We start from the raw sequence: 23,409 nt of genomic DNA on the forward strand, positions 1-23,409 counted from the left end.
TCAGCCTTCTTCACAGTCCAACTCTCACATCCACACATGACCACAGGAAAAACCATAGCCTTGACTAGACGGACCTTTGTTGGCAAAGTAATGTCTCTGCTTTTGAATATGCTATCTAGGTAGGTCATAACTTTCCTTCCAAGGAGTAAGCGTCTTTTAATTTCATGGCTGCAGTCACCATCTGCAGTGATTTTGGAGCCCAGAAAAATAAAGTCTGACACTGTTTCCACTGTTTCCCCATCTATTTCCCATGAAGTGGTGGGACCGGATGCCATGATCTTCGTTTTCTGAACGTTGAGCTTTAAGCCAACTTTTTCACCCTCCTCTTTCACTGTCATCAAGAGGCTTTTGAATTCCTCTTCACTTTCTGCCATAAGGGTGGTGTCATCTGCATATCTGAGGTTGTTGATATTTCTCCCAGCAATCTTGATTCCAGCTTGTGTTTCTTCCAGTCCAGCGTTTCTCATGATGTACTCTGCATATAAGTTAAATAAACAGAGTGACAATATACAGCCTTGATGAACTCCTTTTCCTATTTGGAACCAGTCTGTTGTTCCATGTCCAGTTCTAACTGTTGCTTCCTGACCTGCATACAAATTTCTCAAGAGGCGGATCAGGTGGTCTGGTATTCCCATCTCTTTCAGAATCTTCCACAGTTTATTGTGATCCACACAGTCAAAGGCTTTGGCATAGTCAATAAAGCAGAAATAGATGTTTTTCTGGAACTCTCTTGCTTTTTCCATGATTCAGCGGATGTTGGCAATTTGATCTCTGGTTCCTCTGCCTTTTCTAAAACCAGCTTGAACATCAGGAAGTTCACGGTTCACATATTGCTGAAGCCTGGCTTGGAGAATTTTGAGCATTACTTTACTAGCGTGTGAGATGAGTGCACTTGTGCGGTAGTTTGAGCATTCTTTGGCATTGCCTTTCTTTGGGATTGGAATGAAAACTGACTTTTTGCAGTCCTGTGGCCACTGCTGAGTTTTCCAAATTTGCCGGCATATTGAGTGCAGCACTTTCACGGCATCGTCTTTCAGGATTTGGAATAGCTCAACTGGAATTCCATCACCTCCACTAGCTTTGATCGTAGTGATGCTTTCTAAGGCCCACTTGACTTCACATTCCAGGATGTCTGGCTCTAGGTCAGTGATCACTGACCTAGATTATCTGGGTCGTGAAGATCTTTTTTGTACAGTTCTTCTGTGTATTCTTGCCATCTCTTCTTAATATTTTCTGCTTCTGTTAGGTCCATACCATTTCTGTCCTTTATCGAGCTCATCTTTGCATGAAATGTTCCTTTGGTATCTCTGATTTGCTTGAAGAGATCCCTAGTCTTTCCCATTCTGTTGTTTTCCTCTATTTCTTTGTATGTGTGCGTGTGTGTGTATTAGACTTACTGTGGCAATCATTTAAAAACATATATAAATATGGGATCATTATGTTGTATACCTGAAACCAATGTTGTATGTCAATTATATCAATTTTTTTTAAAGTTGACATATGCCAAATATTTTATTTACTAATCTTGGCCCCATAAGAAATAACTGCTACAGCAATTTGGAATTGTAACAGTACAAAAACACCTATTATTTGAATATGGGCAAACAAAAATAAAGTAGGGAAAGATATACAGATATGATATGTAGTACTAGTAAAGAATAGTCTGAATTTAAAAATTTTATTATGTAAAGGCTAAAAGAGAACTGAGTCTGAGACCTCAAAGGCAGCTATTAATACCTTAACATGTTTCAACTTAATCTACATGAACTAACATTTTTACATTTTGTATTTCTTAGATATTGTAACATTTAAATTAAATTCATTTTAAAAACATTTTTTAGTAAAGAGCAATAAAGTAAAGTTTCAAAACTCCAATGATGATCAAGAACAAGCTGTCCTGTTGCAGTATAAAAAATACTTCATTCTCTCTTAGCCTATTTTCATCCTTTCTACTTTTCAGAAGTAAACGCCTCTTGGCCATATATTGTATGTGTTTAGGTGAAGGGAGAGACTTAAGAAAAATTTTGCTAAGGGCCAAACAACATATTCTGCAAATATATCTGGTAACCAGTGATGCTTTGATGAACATGAAGAAGTGGACAAAGTAATGACTTTCAGGGATATGACATTCCAGTCCTATCTGACCTCCCCCTTTTTTGGTTCATGTGGTCACTTTGGAACTTTCTTTCATCAAAACATGTTAGTTAACATTTTTAATACTTGTAATATAGAGGATATAAAATATTACAACAATCTAATAATCTCCAGCCCATTTTAACTTTCGATAATTTTCAGCTATACCCTAGATGTGTGTGTAACTGCCCAAGGAATAAAATAAAAATACAAGCCAAAAAAATCACAACTAAAACTACTTCTCTCTGAATAAGATATAAAATTCCAGAGTAAAAACAAAACAATCATACCAGAGAAAAATAAAAAAGATCTACATGTACAGAAGAAAAAGAAGCACATGGATTAATCAGAGAAAGCATCGTATTTCTTTCTTTTGATCAGGGCCTTATGCATGTAATACAACTCTGTTGCAATTATTATGGAGAAGGCAATGGCACCCCACTCCAGTACTCTTGCCTGGAAAATCCTATGGACAGAGGGGCCTGGTAGGTTGCAGTCCATGGGGTTGCTAAGAGTCGGACACGACTGAGCAACTTCACTTTCACTTTTCACTTTCCTGCATTGGAGAAGGAAATGGCAACCCACTCCGGTGTTCTTGCCTGGAGAATCCCAGGGACAGGGGAGCCTGGTGGGCTGCCGTCTATGGGATCGCACAGAGTCGGACACGACTGAAGCAACTTAGCAGCAGCAATGCTTATTTAAAATTTAAAAGATTAATAAACTGAGACAAAGAGGAGTTAAATATGTTCTGCCAGTTGACAGCTCATCAAAGGTTATTTACAGAATCTAAAAAATCCAGGAGTTCTCTTTGGTCACTTTAAATACACCATCATGTCCTGATATACAAGTTATTACAATTAAAATGTTTTACAGTGCTTCTATATTATGTGAGGCCTGCTTTCAGCACTTTATAGGAAATAACTAGTTTAATCTTTCAACTCCAGGAGACAAGTCCTCAGTTGAGCCCCAGTCCACAGATAAGGTCAAGTCAATGCCTAAGGTCTCCAGCCGGGACCTCTTGCCAGAATTCAAACATAGGCAGTCTACCACTGGAGCCCTTACTGTCACAATTAAAGTGTTTCTTCACAGAATGAAATATATCTGGTTAACTTGCATTTTAGGTAATTTAGATATACTACATAACTCAAACAGTTAAAAAAAAACAAACAAAACCCAAAAAACAACAACTGTCCCCTTAAAAAAAATTAACTTAGGAAACTAAGAAACATTAAAAAACAAACAAACAAAAAAACAACCTATGTTTCACAACATTCAACCAGAGAGGGAAAATGCCTAAAATTTGTCACAGATTAGCTAGCTATTAAACATTTCAAAAGAGTGGTGAGTGAAGCCATCTCCATGGCTCTAATTTTAAAAGCTCTCTCCCCGCCAAAGAACATGAAACCTAGTGACATTATCACCAAGAATCCCATTCCAATGGAAACAAACTCCTTCACACATTCACCTTTTTTCTGAGTTCGGAACATTTCCAACTGCTTCTGTTGCTGTCGTCTTAATGTGTTAACAATAGCTATTGCTAGTCTCAGTGCTTCTCTGGGGTACCCATGAGAACGTAATGCATCCACTCGTGCACAGGCTGTAGGAACATGTTCTAAAACACAAAGTGAAGGGAGGAAAGTTGCCATTATCAGATATATCTATAAAAACAGGATTTAATAGTAAGATGTTTCCCCCAAAATACTATTAAAAGACACAAGAAACCATTTCTGAACTTGGATTTGAATGAAAAACTCCTACTGCCAAGCATTCATCCATCTCCCATTGAATCCCTCAACTCTCCACCTCCCACTCCAGTAATGCTATAGAAACTAAACAAAGAAGTAAGTCATGGAAATGTCTTTCCGGTTTGGCCACTTACCATGCCAGAGGGGCCACCCGCGGGAGTCAAAGAGGGAGTTTTCAGTGTCGTCATGGTAACAGTAGTTGGTGTATAGGTCACTGCTGATAATGTGCTGCAAGTGGCTATCCTGCCAGTGGAGATCGCATGCCTCAATGGCTCGGGTGAACACTGTCCGATGTGGCCTGTTCGATGAATCTGTTTTTTCCACAATTCAGAAAGCTGTGTCAGCTATGATTCACACGTCAATAAATCAGTTTCATACCATAGCATTCTGTGGCCAGATGTTCATGAACACACCCACACAGACTGCCCTGCACCCCCTAAGCAGAAGGATGGAGGGTGAATAGTCTCATGTCCTAAGTACTAGGAGGCAAATCAGCCCAAAGAGCCACCATTCATTCTCTTGTTTTATCAAACACACACACTCTGCAGCCACCAAAGCTAAGGTTAAAGGCGTCCTGCAAAAAGAATTGTCACGTCTAGTTTCCATGCCAAATACACTCGGAGGAGGCACTCAGCACAAAAATCACAGGAAAACTCACTGCTCCCCATTTCTGAGGTGCTGTGGTGGGCTACCCTGATGGGATCAACAAACACTATGCAAGAGATGAGACACCAGCCATGGAACCTTTCAGGAAGATGCAATCAGCCTTTAAAAATATGCAGAAGGGTTGTGCTTTTGGTTGTATTTTTTAACTATATTGTGCGGTTTTGCACAATTAAAATTATTATGCTTCTTGGGATATAATGATGAAATGGTACTTTATATCCCAAAGGGCATAAATGCATATATTTAACATTTCACAAAGCCACACAACATAGCTACAAAACAAACCAGCGCACTTACCTTGCCCTACAGGCTGCCTCCTGACTCCCGTGCAGGTTCCATGACTGGTGTGATGTCCCCAGCATAGTGTATGCTGGGGCATCACAAAAGAGCAGAAGCACACACTCCGAAGAGGGTTCAAGTTTCAGGACCTGACGGAGAAAAGAAATGTTTGCGAAATAAAGGATATTCTTACCCCAACTTCTGGGATTATTCAGTTCTTCTGGAAAACATGGTTCGAATTCTACCTGCCCTCCCAGCCCTTGGGTCCCGAACTCCAGACTTACCTTCAACTATGGCACAAACCTTAGAAAGAGCCTCAACTGACAATTAGGGTAACAAACTATTTTTATTTATGGGTACTTTATTTAACTCAAGTATCACCCCTCACTGTTCTGAGACTTAACTAAATGAGAAGTAAAATCTGGAGCTTCCTTAGTTGGTAAAGTTTCATCTTCCTGTCCTTGGAGCTTTGGCTAAGCACAGACATAAAGGAAATCATAAAAATCAAAACACACCTGAATCAAGAAAAGCTCTGAAAACTTATCCAGACCAAACCCTCTATTCTGCTGATGGAACCGAAAATCGAGAGACGTAAAGTGACTTGCCAAGGTCACACACCCAGGCAATGGCAGTCAAGATCAAAACACAGATAACCTCACTCCAAATTCAGCTATGTCAGCTGTTCTGAAAGGCTTTTGAATGGTCTTTAACAGAAAGAGACATTACTTCAGCTTGGTCTCAGGTGGACTTAGACAGCTGTACTTGAATGGCAGACATATCAAAATGCATGGATGACAGACAATTTGAGAGGCATAAACATTGATGTATCTGTTCTGGCCCCTGCCCAGACTGCCTGTTAGGAGCAGACAGTGTACACTTTGCAGATGGGGAACGAGGACCTTGTATTTCATAGCCTTTGGAACCTACCAGGGCTTTTTTGCAGAGCAGAATAAATATAAAGAAACTGATTCCATGACTTCTTACAGTCAGTCAATCAAATAGTCCAAAATCCAAATCACACATAAGTGTTAAGTGGCTGTGCAATTTCATTTAACTCAAATCACAGAAACAGAATTTAAAATTAAAAGACTTTAAAAGAGCAACTTAGTATTATGCACGCACTAAGAGAATGAAAGTCCTATCTGTCTACTTAATCCACTGGGGTATCAATTTCATTAAAAAAATTAAAATCTTAACTTTTCATGTTTTTATGTGACTGTAAGATCATAGACATACATAGAAGACACACACCAGACTTTTTACAGTGGTTGGCTCTTAAGAGATCAATAATACCAATTGTAACAACAACAACAAAAAAAACCTAAATACTGTTTAAAAGAAAATATAAAATATAAAGCTTTGAATAGCACAGAAACAAAAAAAATGTACAGAGACAATGACTTAAAAAAGTTGACTTGATTAAGTATCAAAATTATGGTCAATTTTTTTTTTTTTTTTTTTGGCCACACAGCACGTGGGATCTTCGTTTCCCCAGCCAAGGATAGAAACTGCACCCTCTGCAGTGGGAATGTGGAGTCATAACCACTGGACCACCAGGGAAGTCCTGGTCAGTTTCTTTTTTTTTTCTTTTCTTCTGGTCAATTTTTATCTTAGATATCTTATGTTTAAAAATTTTTTGTAGTAGCACAGAAAATAGAGAAACATGATCTTAAATGGTTAGAATGATAAACACACAAATTTGTGGTAGCTCAGGTGGCAAAGTAGGAGAAGTAAAGGGCAACCCACTCTAGTATTCTTGCCTGGAAAATCCCATGGACAGAGGAGCCTGGCAAGCTACAGTCCATGGGGTCGCAAGAGTCGGAAACGACTTAGTGACGAAATCATCATCATCAGCTGGTAAAGAATCCACCTGCAATGCAGGAGACCCCAGTTCGATTCCTGGGTCAGGAAGTTCCCCTGGAGGCTACCCACTCTAGTATTCTCAGGCTTCCCTGGTGGCTCATAGGGTAAAGAATCCACCTGCAATGTGGGAGACCTGGGTTCAATCCCTGGGTTGGGAAGATCCCCTGGAGAAGAGAAAGGCTACCCACTCCAGTAATTCTGGCCTGGAGAATCCCATTGACAGAGGAGCCTGGTGGGTTACAGTCCATGGGGCTGCAAAGAGTTGGACACAACTAAGCAACTAAGCACACACACATATAAAATAATAGTTTTTTCAATCAAAAAAGATAAAAAAGGCTCTCATTCAGGTATATTTAAAAAATAAACACTACTCTAAGGGTACAGATTCTAATGTTGTCAATTAATTCTAACAAATAATCTCAGCAAAGACATGGCCTGACTTGTGCTTCACATTCATTCTGATGTGCAAACACATGCAATTCTGCCTGTGGTCTGACCATGTGTGCCCTTCACCCACCTGCATGGCTGCTAGGCTCTGTGGGCCACCAAAGGCTCTCCGCTAGCCAGTCTGCTCAGCCCTCCAGCAGAAGCACTGCAGGCTGAGCACCAGACCCCTCTGTAGGGTTGTCTCTTCTGCCAGCCCCTCTGGAGAATATGGATGTTCTAAAAGGAGGAGCCCCAGCAGCCATAAATACTGCCCTTAGAAACTAGTTCTGACTGCATATCCCTGGGTCAAACCATAAATGAAACTGTTTTATCTGGAGGTTGGACCACTTCCTAAGAAGTTTTCTAAAGCCTATGGAATAGTCAAGTTTAACCAAGGGGAAAGTAACCAAATGGAAAGTAAAAGTACACTGTAAAATGTTAGGACAGCAGCCACAAAGAAGCCTCTAAATATAATAAAGTCAAGAAGAGATCAATGATATATTGCCTATGTAGATGTAAGCATCCTTTTCCTAGCAATGGAAGACAATAAATGTTGAATTGTTAAACTTGAAAATTCTGAGCCTCTGCAAAAAAACTTGGGGTATAAGAGGAAGATTTATTTTCTTTGAAATTATTAAATAAAATCATCATGAGCAATAAAGATGTGACAGATTTCAAATACTGAATTCCCAAGGCAAATATCTCTAGACAAAGGAGAGCCAGACAATCATCCTTCCCAAGGCCTGAAACCTCTTTTTGATTGGACAAGTCCCTATGGAATAATACATATTATTTTCTCTCTCTGTAGAGACAGAAAACACTGTGCTAACATCACATTTCATACTCAGCACTGTCCAGCTCTTTCTAGGAGTACCAACTACAGATGGAACCCGCACACACTGAAAGACAGTCTTGATTCCTGAATCCTCCTGATGTCATTTAACTCCCATCTTGCATATATCATAAATTTAAAGTCTTTCACATTTTCTAAAAAAAGGGGGAGCAGCAGCACAAAATTACACAAAAACAGTGACAGTGAATGACATTTTTATTTGCAAGAATTAATTAAATATTGGATGTGAAAGGAGAAAAATCTGTCAGTGGCTAGCAGGACAATGAGGGCAAGACAGACTTTTTTTAAGATTAGAAAGACTTGTCCTGAATGGGTGGGTCCAACAGAGAAAGAGAAACTTAAAAAAAAACATACACACACACACGAAACAGTAGAGAAATGAGAGATAGAGGTACTTAAGAGGATATTTGGAAATGCCTGGGAGCATTAGCTGCCAAAGACTAGAGAGTACTATTGCCTACAGTAGGTGGGAGCAAGTATGCTAGACAGTCCTTTCACAATAAAGAATTTTCCTGGTCTGAATGCCAGCAGCACCCCACTCCCCTGTAGTCCCAGGAGTTAAATGTAAATACTACATTCTAAAACTAAGAATTTTTAACTGATTACATAGCATAGTATCCCAAATAAGAACTGACCAACACACAGAATAACAGTTCCTCAGGTCTCTCAATAATTTTGTTTTACACAGTAATTCACTACCACCCATAACATGAACTTTTTTAAAAATTCAAACTAAATAATTAGTATGCAATTTTAACACATACTAGTACATGTTAATTATTACATCCATCTGTATTCTGAGAATATGAAAAAAAAAATCACAGATCTTGATTAAAAATTAAAACACACACACACACACACACACACACACACTCACGTTAAAACATTAAGTCCATGAGTTATAGTAAGTTCTTAAGTGAGTAAAATAATGTTTCCAAATTTATTTTAAGTTACTGTTATAACCGCAGATGCACAATTAAGTAGGTACAAAATGAGCAGATTATCACTGTGGACTCACCTTGGTTGGCGTTTGCACCCTGAGGCAGAGCATTGGTTAAGTTGGGTAATTCACTGCCATGATTTCCATCTTCCCATGGACAGACATCAACACCATTCCACTTTTTTAGCTGTTTTAGCCAACTGGCCTTCTGCTCCAACTTGCAGTGGGGATTTAAAACTATACACATCCACAGAGCACCTAATTTAAAGGGAGAGAGGAAAGTAAATTTTTAAAAATTTACAAATGTCCAATCCTAATAGTTAATGATAAGTCATTTCAAAATGGACCCAAGTCTGTGTTTTTATAACGCAATTTTACCTTAGTCCAAGCAACATATCTCATAGAGAGGTCAATGTAAAGAGGACAACAGAGCCCAAATTTGAACCAAAGAAGCCAAATACTGTTACACATAAAGATGAGAGAGATTTCAAAGGTGATTTTAATCACCTTCCTACTTGTGTGACATTTTGGATGAAAGTCAATTCAGAATACAAACTTAAGGACCAATTTCTTACTTTCATTTACAAGCAGAGTTTATTCATGGGTGCTTTAATAAACTACTTTAAACGGTTCTTCTGTACAAGAAGTACATTTATTCCTAAGATTACCTTTTTACAATAAAATCATAAAGGTTTAACAATGGACACCAATAAACTATTTCCTAGTCTCCTTATAAGCATTTCCAGCTTTATTATGCCTGTTCATTAGTATGAATATCTATATATCAACAGATCTTTCAAAAATAAAATTTACTTAAATATACTTCCCTAAATGATTTAAGTAGTAACTAATCTTTATATAAATGAAATCACTAAATTTGTCTTTTTGTGAATGAAACCATTCAACATTTATCAAAAGTTCACTTGCTTTAAAATGAAAAGACAACCTATGGCCTCAGATAAAATATTTGCAAACAATGCGATGAAGGGCTTAATTTCCAAAATACATAAATTATCTCATAGAGCTCAATATTTTAAAAAATCTCAATCAAAAAATGGGCAAAAGACCTAAGTAAACATTTCCTCAAAGAGAACATACAGATGGCCAGCAGGCACGTGAAGAGATTCCAGCACTGCTAATCCTCGGAGAAATGCAAATCAGAGTTATAACGAAGCACCACTTCACATGGGTCAGCATGGCTGTCATCTAAAGGTCTACAAAAAAACACTTGCTAGAGAGGGTGTGGAGAAAAGGGAACCCTCCTACTCTGTTGGTGAGAATGTTCCCTGGAGGCTCAAGTAAAGCATCCACTTGCAGTGGAGGAGACCTGGGTTTGATTGCCGGGATGGGAAGATCTCCTGGAGAAGGGAATGGCTACTCACTCCAGTATTCCTGCCTGGAGAATTCCAGACAGAGGAGCCTGGTGGGCTACACTCCATGGGGTCACAAAGCATCAGACACGACTGAGTGACTAACTATGGAGAACAGTATGGAGGTTCCCTAAAATAGGGTTAACATATATGATCCAGCAATCCCATTCCTGGGCATATATCTGGAAAAGACAAAATTCCTAATTGAAAAAGATACAAAGAATAGACAAGACATGGAAGTAACCTAAGTAACCATCAACAGATGAGTGGATAAAGAGGATGTGATACACACACACACACACACACACACACGTATATATACATACTTACATAATACATACATACATGCACACAAAAGAATATTGAAAAACAATGAAATAATTGCTGTTGTTTGTAGCAACATGGATGGACCTAGAGTCTATCATACTAAGTGAAGTAAGTCAGACAAAGACAAGTGCTATATGGTAACACTTAAACGTGGGATCTAAAAAGTATTACAAAGAAACTTAACTTACAAAATAGAAACAGATTCACAGACATAGAAAACTTAATTACCAAACGGAAGAGGAGGGAGGGACAGATTAGGAGTATGGGACTAACACATTAGAGCAGAGCAGATCAGTCGCTCAGTCGTGTCCGACTCCTTGCGACCCCATGAATCGCAGCACACCAGGCCTCCCTGTCCATCACCAACTCCCGGAGTTCACCCAGACTCATGTCCATCAAGTCAGTGATGCCATCCAGCCATCTCATCCTCTGTCGTCCCCTTCGCCTCCTGCCCCCAATCCCTCTCAGCATCAGAGTCTTTTCCAATGAGTCAACTCTTTGCATGAGGTGCCCAAAGTACTGGAGTTTCAGCTTTAGCATCATTCCTTCCAAAGAAATCCCAGAGCTGATCTCCTTCAGAATGGACTGGTTGGATCTCCTTGCAGTCCAAGGGACTCTCAACAGTCTTCTCCAACACCACAGTTCAAAAGCATCAATTCTTCGGCGCTCAGCCTTCTTCACAGTCCAACTCTCACATCCATACATGACCACAGGAAAAACCATATAGCCTTGACTAGACGAACCTTTGTTGGCAAAGTAATGTGTCTGCTTTTGAATATGCTATGTAGGTTGGTCATAACTTTCCTTCCAAGGAGTGAGCGTCTTTTAATTTCATGGCTGCAGTCACCATCTGCAGTGATTTTAGAGCCCAGAAAAATAAAGTCTGACACTGTTTCCACTATTTCCCCATCTATTTCCCATGAAGTGATGGGACCAGATGCCATGATCTTTGTTTTCTGAATGTTGAGCTTTAAGCCAACTTTTTCACTCTCCACTTTCACTTTCATCAAAAGGCTTTTTAGTTCCTCTTCACTTTCTGCCATAAGGGTGGCATATCTGCATATCTGAGGTTATTGATATTTATACACTACCATATATAAAACAGATACACAATATGAATTTAACTGTATAGCACAGGGAACTACAGTCAAATATCTTATAAATACCTTAATGGAAAATAATGGAATATGAATATTTTTGATTACATATATAAATATATAAAACCAAATCACTTTGCTATACACCTGAAAGTAACACAATATTTTAAAGCAACTATATTTCAATAAAAATGTTCACTTGTTTTTCAAAGGAAAAGCCATAATGAATTTAGAAGGCATATCTCATAATTTGAATAAGTGATAAATTTGTCACTGCTTTCTACATTCTTCAAAAAGGTAGCTAATTCAAGCAAATATTTCAGTTTTAAAAGCTTTAAAAGTTTAAGTTTTGTGAATTCCCTGGTGGTCCAATGGTTAGGTCTCCACACTTCCAGTGCAGGGGGAAAGGGCAAGATCCTACAAGCCATACCGTGCAGCCAAAAAAAAAAACAAATTCAAATTTTACTTTATTAATTTCAAAACAAGACAGATACCAGTACTTCAATACCATTCATAACACTTTTTCTTTGAAAAAGTGAATCTGTGTTAATTTTAATCAGTTGTGTTAACCAAGTGAATGATAAAGGTAACAATGATCTGTTTGTTTTTTGCTTGTCCAAAAGAGATACTTTACATTCTTTCATACTTAAAAACTAGCAAGTTCTTCATTTAGAGAATCTGATATTTTAAGTATCAAATAATGTCTGATATTTATATCAAAATGTTTGATATTTATATCAGAAAATAAACATGGCTACAACCTAAGCCACAGGTGTTTACAGTTTACATTTCTATATTTTAAAATGCCAATCAGAAACAAAATGTGATAGGATCAAGATGAAGTAAAGCCCATTATGGCTTATCTCTTCCCATAATTACAACTAAAAACTGGATGAAGTTTAAAAAACAGTAATAAAAAAAGTACAAAAAGCTGAAAAATAAACAACAGCAAGTGGTTTATGGAAATAAAACTTGATTGCGAAAAGGGAAACCCCCCTGCCACTCAGAAACTAGACAGGGAGACCCTTGGATATCTGGTACAAAAATAGGCACAAGTATTCTCATACCTCATGTGCCTGAGACTGAACCAATGCAGCAGAACATCACCCCAAGAAGGTGAAACTCATGGTCTTAATATATCTAACTGATTGTATGCTTAAAAAAAAATTTCTCTGGAGGATTATAATAGGACCTTGACTCTTATAATATTTAAAATATTCAGGATCCAAAATTACTTGGTTTAAAAGAAAAAAGGGAAATGTGATCAATTCCAAAGGGAAAAACAATGAACCAGATGTTAGAATTATCAGAGACTTTATGCAACCATTATAATTATGCTCCATCAGATGAAAAGAAAGAAAGAAAGTGAAATGGCTCAGTCATGTCCGACTCTTTGCAACCCCATGGACTGCAGCCTGCCAGGCTCCTCCACCCATGGGATCTCCAGGCAAGAATACTGGAGTGGGTTGCCACTTCCTTCTCCAGGTGATCTTCCGGACCCAGGGATTGAACATGAGTCTCCAGAGCGGCAGGCAGACTTTACTATCTGAGCCACCAAGGAAGGTAAACACTATTGACAGAAGTGAATATGCCATCCAGCCATTTCATCCTCTGTCGTCCCCTTCTCCTCCTTCCCCCAATCCCTCCCAGCATCAGTATTTTCCAATGAGTCAACTCTTTGCATGAGGTGGCCAAAGTATTGGAGTTTCAGCTTCAGCATCAGTCCTTCCAATGAACACCCAGGACTGATCTCCTTTATAATGGACTGGTTGGATCTCTTTGCAGTCCAAGGGACTCTCAAGAGTCTTCTCCAACACCACCGTTCAAAAGCATTTGAATACATTTGTATTACTGGAGAGCCAAAGAAGATGAGACATAGATACAGAAAAACTTAAAAGAAATAATTACTGAAAATGTCCCAAAACTGAAGTTAGGAATTTACAGATCAAAGAAGCTGAGCTAACCAAAAAAATGCATAAACTCAAATCCATGCCCAGTGATAATTAAAATCACCGAAAACCAAAGATAAAACACTGAAAGCAGTCACAGAAAAATGAAATACTGTATAAAGCAGAATGACTCAAATAATTAGTGATTTCTCATTGGAAATTATACAGGACAGAAGACAGTGGAACAATATCTTTAAAGTGTTAAAAGAAATATAAATATCAACCCAGACTTGGCAAAATATCATTCATGTATGGTGGTGAAGTGAAGGCACTGTCAGATCAGGAAAAACTAACAACATATATTGTTTATGAGACTTGATGCTAACGCAAGTTCTTCAGGCTGAAGAGAAATAACACTAAAGGGAAACTTGGAACTATAGGAATAAAGGGATCACAACAGAAACATAAAACCTGAGTAAATAAATGGAGTATTTTTGCCTTTTTAAGTTCTTTAAGATAAGTAGGACTATTGAAAGCAAAAACATGAACATTATCTTGCAGTGTTTTAAATGTACGTAGATGTATGGTGGAGCTATGCATGGTAAAGAATCTGCCTGACAATGCAAGAGATACAAGAGATGCAGGGGTTTGATCCCTGAGTCAGGAAGATCCTCTGGAGTAGGAAGTGGCAACCCACTCTAGCATTTTTGCCTGGAAATTTCCATGAGCAGAGGAGCCTGGATGGCTACAGTTCACAGGGCCATAAAGAGTCGGACACCACTGAAGTGACTGAGCACAGACGTAAAATACATGAAACCTGTAACATGAAGGAGGCAAGCAAAGGGACCTATGTGAGTGTTAGATTCTACATTCTACTCTGAGTGGCAAAATAGAAACTCAAAATAAACAGTTTAAGGTTAGGTATTTTTCTTGTAATACTAAATAAATCATTTTAAAAAATACAAAGAAATAAAAAAAAAAGGTGATAGATAAATTTAAATGAAATAATAATAAAAAACTTTAAAAAATAATCCAAAGGAGAGAAGGAAGGAGAAAGGGAACAAAGGAACACACAGAGGCTACAGCAAATAAATGATTAAATGATAGACCTAAATTCAGCCACATAAATAATTATACTAAACGTAAATCATCTAAGCATACCAATTAAACAGATGATAAAATCATATTAAAAAAACAAGACCTAAAACAAACAAACAAAAAACATATAAGACCTAACTCTATGCTGTGTACTAGAAAACCCACTTCAAATAAAATGACATAGATAAATTAGATGGAAAAGGATGGGAAAAGATACACTATGTAAACACTTGCAAAATAAAGTTGGAGTGCCATATTATTATCAGACAAAGTAGACTCTGGAACAAGAAGTACTACACCAGATAAAGTGAAACACAGCATGATAGAAGGGTCAGTTCCCCTAAAACCATAACAATCCTAAATGAGGATGCTGCACCTAACATTAAGACTTCCAAGTATATGAAGCAAAAACCGACAGAGCTGAAAGGAGAAATAAATAAATCCACAAATGTATTTGGAGATCTCAATACTTCTTTCCCAATAACTAATAGAATTAGTAGACAGAAAATTAGCAAGAATAAAGAACACTTAAAATAACACTATCAACAACAATCTAATTGACATTTACAGACATGCCACTTAACATCAGTAGAGAAAAAACAAAACTAAATCCTATATTTTCTAAAATGCACAGAGAATATTTACAACATTTATGCACAGAACATTCATAGTCCATACTTTGGGCCATAAAACAAATGTTGACAAATATTCAAGAAATGAAACTATACAAAGTATAATTCAGTAACAGGAAGATATTCAGAAAAATCCCCAAGTATCTGGGAATTAACACACTTCTAAATAATTATTGAGTAAAAGAAATCACTGAAGAAAACAGAAAATACATTGTTCTGAATGAAAATGCAAACAAAATATTTCAAAATTTGTGATGTATGGCTATAAAGAGTTTAGAAAGACAATTACAGTATTAAATGCTTATATTGGAAAAGGAAAGAAGATTCAAACCAATAATCTAAATATCCAACTTAAGAAACTAGAAATAGAATAAGAAATCAAAGCCAAAGCAAGCAGAAGGAAGAAAACAGCAGATTAGAAATCAATAAATGGAAAACCACCCCCTAAATTTTGTTTAATGAAACCAAAAGCTAGTTCTTTAAAAAGATTAATGAAGTCAGACTGTAATCAGTCTGACTAAAAAACAGAGAAGACAAACTATGAGTATCAGGAATAAAAAAAGGGTACATCATTGAAGATCCTAGAGACCTTAAAAAGGTTCATAGAGGAATACTATGAACAACTTTATGACCATAAATTCTATTAGATGAAATGGACAAATTCCTTGAAAAATCACAAACTATCACAGTTCTCTCAAGAAAAATAATAATCACAATAGCTTTAAATTAAAAACTCCAACAATGCAGGTCTAGATGTTTCCCTGGAAAATTCTACCAAACAGTAAAGAAAGAAATAACACCAATTCTATAAAATATCTTCTAGAAAACAGAAGAAAGGGAATGGTTTTCAATTTATATTATGAGGCCAGCATTGCCCTGATATTACCAGGCCCCCCCCAAAAAAACACCAATATGATTACATAAATAAAATAAAACACTGCAACAAAATATTAGTAAATCTAATTAAGAAATACATGGAAAAGAAAATTGATCTATATGTTCAACATAACCCTACTCAAAACCCCAGCAGGCATCTGTGTACATACAAAAACAGATAGAGAATAACCAAACAATTTAAAGAATAAAAAATGTGGAGGTCTCCCCAGCACCTGATTCTGAGACCTTCTAAAAAATTAAGAGTAATCAAGAGAGTACATGACTGTGAAATAACAAGTACATATATCATTGTAAACATCAATTCAAGGTTCAAAGCCAATTCAATGAAGAAGAGATAATTCTTTTTATAACTAGTGCTACAACAAGTGGATATTCACATAAAATGTACTTAAATCTATAATGTGCAACTATGAGGTACCATTTCACGCCAGTCAGAATGGCTGCGATCCAAAAGTCTACAAGCAATAAATGCTGGAGAGGGTGTGGAGAAAAGGGAACTCTCTTACACTGTTGGTGGGAATGCAAACTAGTACAGCCACTATGGAGAACAGTGTGGAGATTCCTTAAAAAACTGGAAATAGAACTGCCTTATGATCCAGCAATCCCACTGCTGGGCATACACACTGAGGAAACCAGAAGGGAAAGAGACACGTGTACCCCAGTGTTCATCGCAGCACTGTTTATAATAGCCAGGATATGGAAGCAACCTAGATGCCCATCAGCAGATGAATGGATAAGAAAGCTGTGGTACATATACACAATGGAGTATTACTCAGCCATTAAAAAGAATACATTTGAATCAGTTCTAATGAGATGGATGAAACTGGAACCTATTATACAGAGTGAAGTAAGCCAGAAAGAAAAACACCAATAAGGTATACTAATACATATATATGGAATTTAGAAAGATGGTAACAATAATCCTGTGTACGAGACAGCAAAAGAGACACTGATGTATAGATCAGTCTTATGGTCTCTGTGGGAGAGGGAGAGAGTGGGGAGATTTGGGAGAATGGCATTGAAACATGTATAATATCATGTATGAAACGAGTCACCAGTTCAGGTTCGATGCATGATACTGGATGCTTGGGGCTGGTACACTGGGATGACCCAGAGGGAGGGTATGGGGAGGGAGGAGGGTTCAGGATGGGGAACACAGGTATACCTGTGGCGGATTCATTTCGATATTTGGCAAAACTAATACAATATTGTAAAGTTTAAAAATAAAATAAAAATTTAAAAAAAATCTATAATACACAGTTTGTTAAAAAATTAACTCAATTAACTTACTAAAAATTAACTCAAAATGGATCATGGACTGCAGTCCATCAGGCTTCTCTGTCCATGGAGTTTTCCAGGCAAGAATACTAGAGTGGGCTGCCATTTCCTATTCCAGGGGAATCTTCCTGACCAGGGATTGAACCTGCATCTTTTGTGTCTTCTGCACGGCAGGTGGATTCTTTACCCCTAGCACCACCTGGGAAGCACAACCATAAAACTTCTGGAAAACACTGTTGTGACCTTAGGACTAGGCAGAGATAATCTTACATAAATATCAAGCATACTTATGAAAGATAAAATTTATCAAGTGGATTTCAACAACATTAAAACTTTTTGTGTTACAAAAAAACAATACAAAGAGAATGAAAAGACAAGCCACAGATGGGGAGAAATATGTGCAAATCATATATCTGACAAAGAACTTATATCTAGAGTATGTAAAATCTGCTCAAAACTCATCAAGAAAATAAGTAATTCTAGTACAAATGGGCAAAAAAAATTGGAAAAAAACACTTCACTAAAGAAGATGTTTGAGGACTTCCCTGGTGGTCCAGTGGTTAGGAACCCACCTGCTAATGCAAGGGATATGGGTTCAATCCCTGGTCCAGGAAGATTCCACATGCTGTGGGGCAACTATGCCCGCGTGCCACAACTACTAAGCTTGCTCTGGAGCTCACATGCCACATCTACCGAAGCTCATGTGCCCTGGAGCCCCACTCTAGAACAGAAGTCACCACAATGAGAAACCCGCACACTGCAACTAGAGAGCAGTCTCTACTCGCTGCAACTAGAAAAAGCCCGCACGCAGCTATGAAGACCCAGCAAAAATACATATGTAAATTTTTTTTAAAGATACACAGATGGAAAACTGCTGATGAAAACATGCTAAACATCATTAATCATTATGAGAACGGAAACTGTTGCAGATGACAGGATACTATACATAAAAAATCCTAAGGATATCACCAGAAAACTACTAGAGCTCAACAATGAATTCAGAAAAGCTGCAGCATACAGAATTATTATACAGACCTGCTACATTTCTATACACTAGCAATGAACTATCAGAAAGAGAAATGAAGGAAGCAGTCTCATTTACTGTCACATCAAAAAGAATAAAATATCTAGGAATAAATCTACCTAAAGATGTAAAAAGGACTTCCCTCACGGCTCAGATGGTAAAGAATCAACATAACCCTACTCAAAACCCCAGCAGGCGTCTGTGTACATAACTGACAAAAACAGATAGAGAATAACCAAGCAATTTAAAGAAAAAAAAAATTGGAGGTCTCCCCAGCCCTGGGTCGAGAAGCTCCCCTGGAGAAGGGAATGGCTACCCACTTCAGTATTCTTGCTTGGAGAATTCCATGGACAGACGAGTCTAGCAGGCTATAGTCTGTGGGGCTGCAAAGAGCCGGACGAGATTGAGCGACTACCACTTTCACTAAAGAGGGAAAAGACATGTACTTGGAAAACTGTAAGAGACTAGTAAAAGTAACTGAAGATGATACAAACTGATGAAAAGACAGAACATGTTTTTGGATTGGAAGAATTAATATTGTTAAAATGACTATACTCCCAAAGGCAATCTACAGATTTAATGCAATCCCTATCACAATTCCAATGGCTTTAGTATAAAAACACAAAAGACCCCAAATAGCCAACATAATCCCTGACTTCAGACTATACTATGAAGCTACAGTAATCAAAACAGCATGGTACTGATATAAAAACCAGACACACAGATCAATGGTACAGAGTAGAGAGTCCAGAAATAAAACCTATGCACTTATGGGCAATCACTCTACAACAGAGGAGGCAAGAATATAAAACGTAGAGAAGACAGTCTCTTCAGTTACTGGTGCTTGGAAAACTAGACAGCTATATGTAAAAGAATGAAATCAGAACATTCTCTAACACCATATACAAAAATAAACTCAAAATGGATTAAAAACCTAAATGTAAGACTGGAAACCATGAAACTTCTAGAGGAAAATACAGGCAGAACATTCTTTGACATAAATCATAGCAGTATTTTTAGGGGGATCTTTCTCCTAAAGCAAAGGATATAAAAGCAAAAATAAACAAATGGGACCTAACTGAACTTCAAAGTTTTTGCACAGCAAAGGAAACCACTGACAAAACAAGAAGACAACCTACTGAATGCAACAGGATATTTACGAATGATAAGATCAATAAGGGGTTAATAGGTAGCATATATAAACAGCTCATACAACTCAACATAAATATAACAAACAACTTGATTAAAAAATGGGTAGAAGAACTGACTAGGTATTTCTCCAAAGAAGACATGCAGATGGCCAACAATGCTCATAATTGCTGCTGTGAGTGCAAAATGATATAGGTGTCCTGGAATATGGTTCAGTAGTTTCTCATTAAATTAAACATTTAGCATACGACCCAGCAATCCTACCTCTCAGGATTTGCCCAAGAGAAACGAAAACTTAGGTTCACATAAAAACTTTACAAGAATGTCTACAGCAGTTCTATTTGTAAATGCAAAAGACTGTCAACAACCTGAATGTCCTTCAACTGGTGAATGGAAGAACAAACTTGGTATATTCATATAACATAATACTACTTAGCAACAAGAAACAGACCATTGAAAAACACATAACAACTCAAATGCACTATACTAAATGAAGGAAGCCAGAATCAAAAGTGTATATAAGTGCACACACAAGTACACACACTTTATTATTCCATTTATATGACACTTTGGAGAAGGCAAAACTAAAGGAACAGAGTAGACTACCAATGCTAAGGACAGGGGGCAGGTGATGAATTGATTATAAAAAAAAATGGTGTGAGGGAATTTTGGGAGGCGATATAAGCATTCCACATCTTCACTGATCATATGACTCTATGCTTTTGTCTAAACTCAAAATTGCACACTAAAAATGTCAGGTGTAATACGTGCTCCAGTTAAAGCATCTATTTTACAATATAGTTAAGAATTTTACTGTATGTAACAAAAAATATTTTAAAATTGCTAATTAATATACAGATCAAACAATTTTATCTCTTGGTATGCAAAGTCCTAGTTATGAGTGTCCTCTCTGCAGGATTTCTCTACAAGTCAATGGACATCGGTATCTTATTAACTGTATGCATTTCCCGTGCTAAGAACCAGAAAAATCAGCTTCAAATGAAACATGACTACATAAAACATGACCACACACTGTCACAAAGCAAGGGACAAATCAAAATGGTATCTAAAGAACCTGTAAGTGACAGCTTTCCCTATGGCACCCCACTGGAAAATGAGATACAACTTTACCAGGCTTTAGATTTTGAACTGATGGACAACATAACAATACAAACACAAAAAGATACATGGTAATAATTAAATCTAATGAATGCTATATACTGGATCAAAACTTAGCATTTCTATCTCTAAAGCTATACTGAATTCATTTTCTAAATCATAAAATTTTCTTTAAAAATGAAATTAATGTTTCAGAATTAAGAACTTTTCATATCTTTCTGCCAAGATGTGTTTTAATATTATAATTCTACTACTCTTAAATGAACATCAGATAAAACTAAAATAAAAAAGTTGCTCTAAAATAGATAGCAGTGGGAAGTTGTTGTTTAACACAGGAAGCTCAACCTGGTGCTCCGTGACAACCTTGAGGGGTAGGACGGGGAGGGTGGGAAGGAGGTCCAAATGGGTGGGGACATAGGTATCCTTATGGCTGATTCACACTGTTGTATAGTGAAACCAACAGAACATTGTAAAGCAATTATCCTCCAATCAAAAAAAGAAGAAATTAAAGCAAACAAACAAAAAAAACTGCTCTGAAAGATGTGTTGTAAGACTAGAAATTTCATTATCAGGTTGTTAGTAAAGAATCAAGGTCATGTGTAAAAGGGCAACCAAGTAAATTAATACTGACAAATAACATGATGTAAATGTCTATCCAAAATGAGTTTATTTATTTTTAATGTGCCTATTTTGTAATTTTAGAATTCTGTATTTCTTTCCACCTGTGTGAACTGTAATTTATTTTGGAAATCGGCTTAAAAGCACCCACATGCCAAATAAAAGTAGAAGATAGAGTTAATTTTGAATTAAATCCAAAAGTTATATGTCTTAACATATATATGTATCTCAAATCTACTATTTTTCACACTCAATTTCTTTTTCTTTTTAAAGATATAAGTACAATACAAAGTTTTAAAAATAGAATCAAAAACCAAATTTATCCTAAGCACTGTGTGGTTTTTCTGAAGTAACGCAAAGATAAAATTAAGAAAGTACTAATCAATGTGTACAATGCTGAAGGACTGATTGACTTGCCTATGAACAATGTGACAAGGTGATAAGGATCCAATGAGCTTCACTTTCATTTGGTGAAAACTCAGAGTTTATAGAAGCTAGCACAATACTGACAAAGCATACAGTTCCGCTTTGAAAAAAGTTCCTTTGAGGCAATAAATGTAGGAATACCAATTACAACTTTAATTAAATAATCATCATTATCACTAATAGTCACCAATTCTTGGGTGCCTATCATGTGCTATAGGCCCTATATTAAGGGCTTTACAAATGTTTTTCATTAACTTACTACAATAATCCTTTATGATCAGAAATAATACACCTACATTAAAGATGAGAAAACTAAAATGCAAACGGACTACAAGATCTTAAAAACAAAATGTTAAATACTCTTGAAAACTTTCAACAATGATTTCTATGATTCGAGGAAAAGTTATAGCTATAAAACTAGATTTTCATGCTTACAGTTCTCTAATAAGAAAATTTCCATTGCAGAATGAGAAAAAAAATTTTAAAGCCAAGCCTTTATTAAATTGCCAGTTACATTCTTTTATTGTTCACTTCCCTAAAGAGAGGTTTCATCTTGAAAGAATGTTCTTAATGTTAGATTCAGGTTCAGAGCTATAATAGATATGGTCTTTTATCTAAACAGTCACCACTACAAAAGCTGTAATTAGCCTTAATAACCAAGTTAACCAAATTGAGTAAGTCATCCGCCAAATTTTATTAATTTAGGGTCCCACTTTGAGCATTTATCTCCTTCCCTTCCAACACACTCCTGAAACAGTTGTAGCTTTAAAAATAAAGCTCTTTGATGATTAAACACTTCATTCTGCTGTCCCTCAGAAATATAAAGCCTCTTTAAAGGACTCAACCAAAACAGGACAGAGTACTCAGCAAAACTTAGCATTTTCAGCACCTAGCAGACAACCCAGCATCTAGAAAGTATTGCTGGTTCTTTCACAAAGGACACTTAATTATTTGCTATGAATTACAATGAAAACAAATTCAATACTTTTAAATTGCCTTCCTAGCTTCAATGCCTCAAAGTATATAAAAGCAATTATCAAATCACTGGTGTGTGCATCATTCAGTTTCTGAATTATCCATGGCACATTTCAGCTCTAGTTCAGTATCTTCTCCACCACCCAGCATGCTTTTACTCTCCTTTCCACTACTCCACCTAATCTGCACTCAGTGATCTCAGCAAAAAGATGCACTGTAATCTACAAGCCAAAGTAAAGCACAGTGAGGAAAGGCAGCTCCCTTGAGATGAAGGAAAACAAAACCTTTTTTTTTGCACAAGGTGAATGGTTCCAAACCATTCGGTGGTCTTAAATCTGTTTACATCCTATACTGACCCAAACAGGCAAATAACAAAGACAGAAACACAGCGGCAGATGACAAATCCTCACAAAGGCCTTTTTAGTCGCTTTTGTATTTCATCAGTCACACTGTCAATGGACAAGCACACATGCTTCCAGCAAAAGAGGGTAACAAGAATTAATGAATTCTAAATGACCTGAAGGCCAGTTTTGTCTATCAAATTTTCGATGTACAACCATCATTTTGTCCCACATATCCAGTGTTTTACATTTCCAACCAGAAGA

General features: G+C 37.0%; 1 protein-coding gene across 1 annotated transcript in view; it reads right to left on the reverse strand.

Moving 5' to 3' along the window:
• The window catches only part of ZSWIM6 (zinc finger SWIM-type containing 6), a 211,749-nt gene that overhangs the window by 17,489 nt on the left and 170,851 nt on the right, over positions 1-23,409 (reverse strand). The window contains exons 5-7 of the mRNA XM_070774642.1: positions 8,984-9,163; positions 4,013-4,189; positions 3,599-3,745 (exon numbers count right to left, since the gene is read on the reverse strand). Coding sequence (XP_070630743.1) covers positions 3,599-3,745; positions 4,013-4,189; positions 8,984-9,163 — 504 coding nt within the window. The remainder of the gene's footprint in view (positions 1-3,598; positions 3,746-4,012; positions 4,190-8,983; positions 9,164-23,409) is intronic.

The sequence above is a fragment of the Bos indicus genome, chromosome 20, assembly GCF_029378745.1.
Source record: "Bos indicus isolate NIAB-ARS_2022 breed Sahiwal x Tharparkar chromosome 20, NIAB-ARS_B.indTharparkar_mat_pri_1.0, whole genome shotgun sequence".
Classification (NCBI taxonomy): Eukaryota; Metazoa; Chordata; class Mammalia; order Artiodactyla; family Bovidae; genus Bos; species Bos indicus.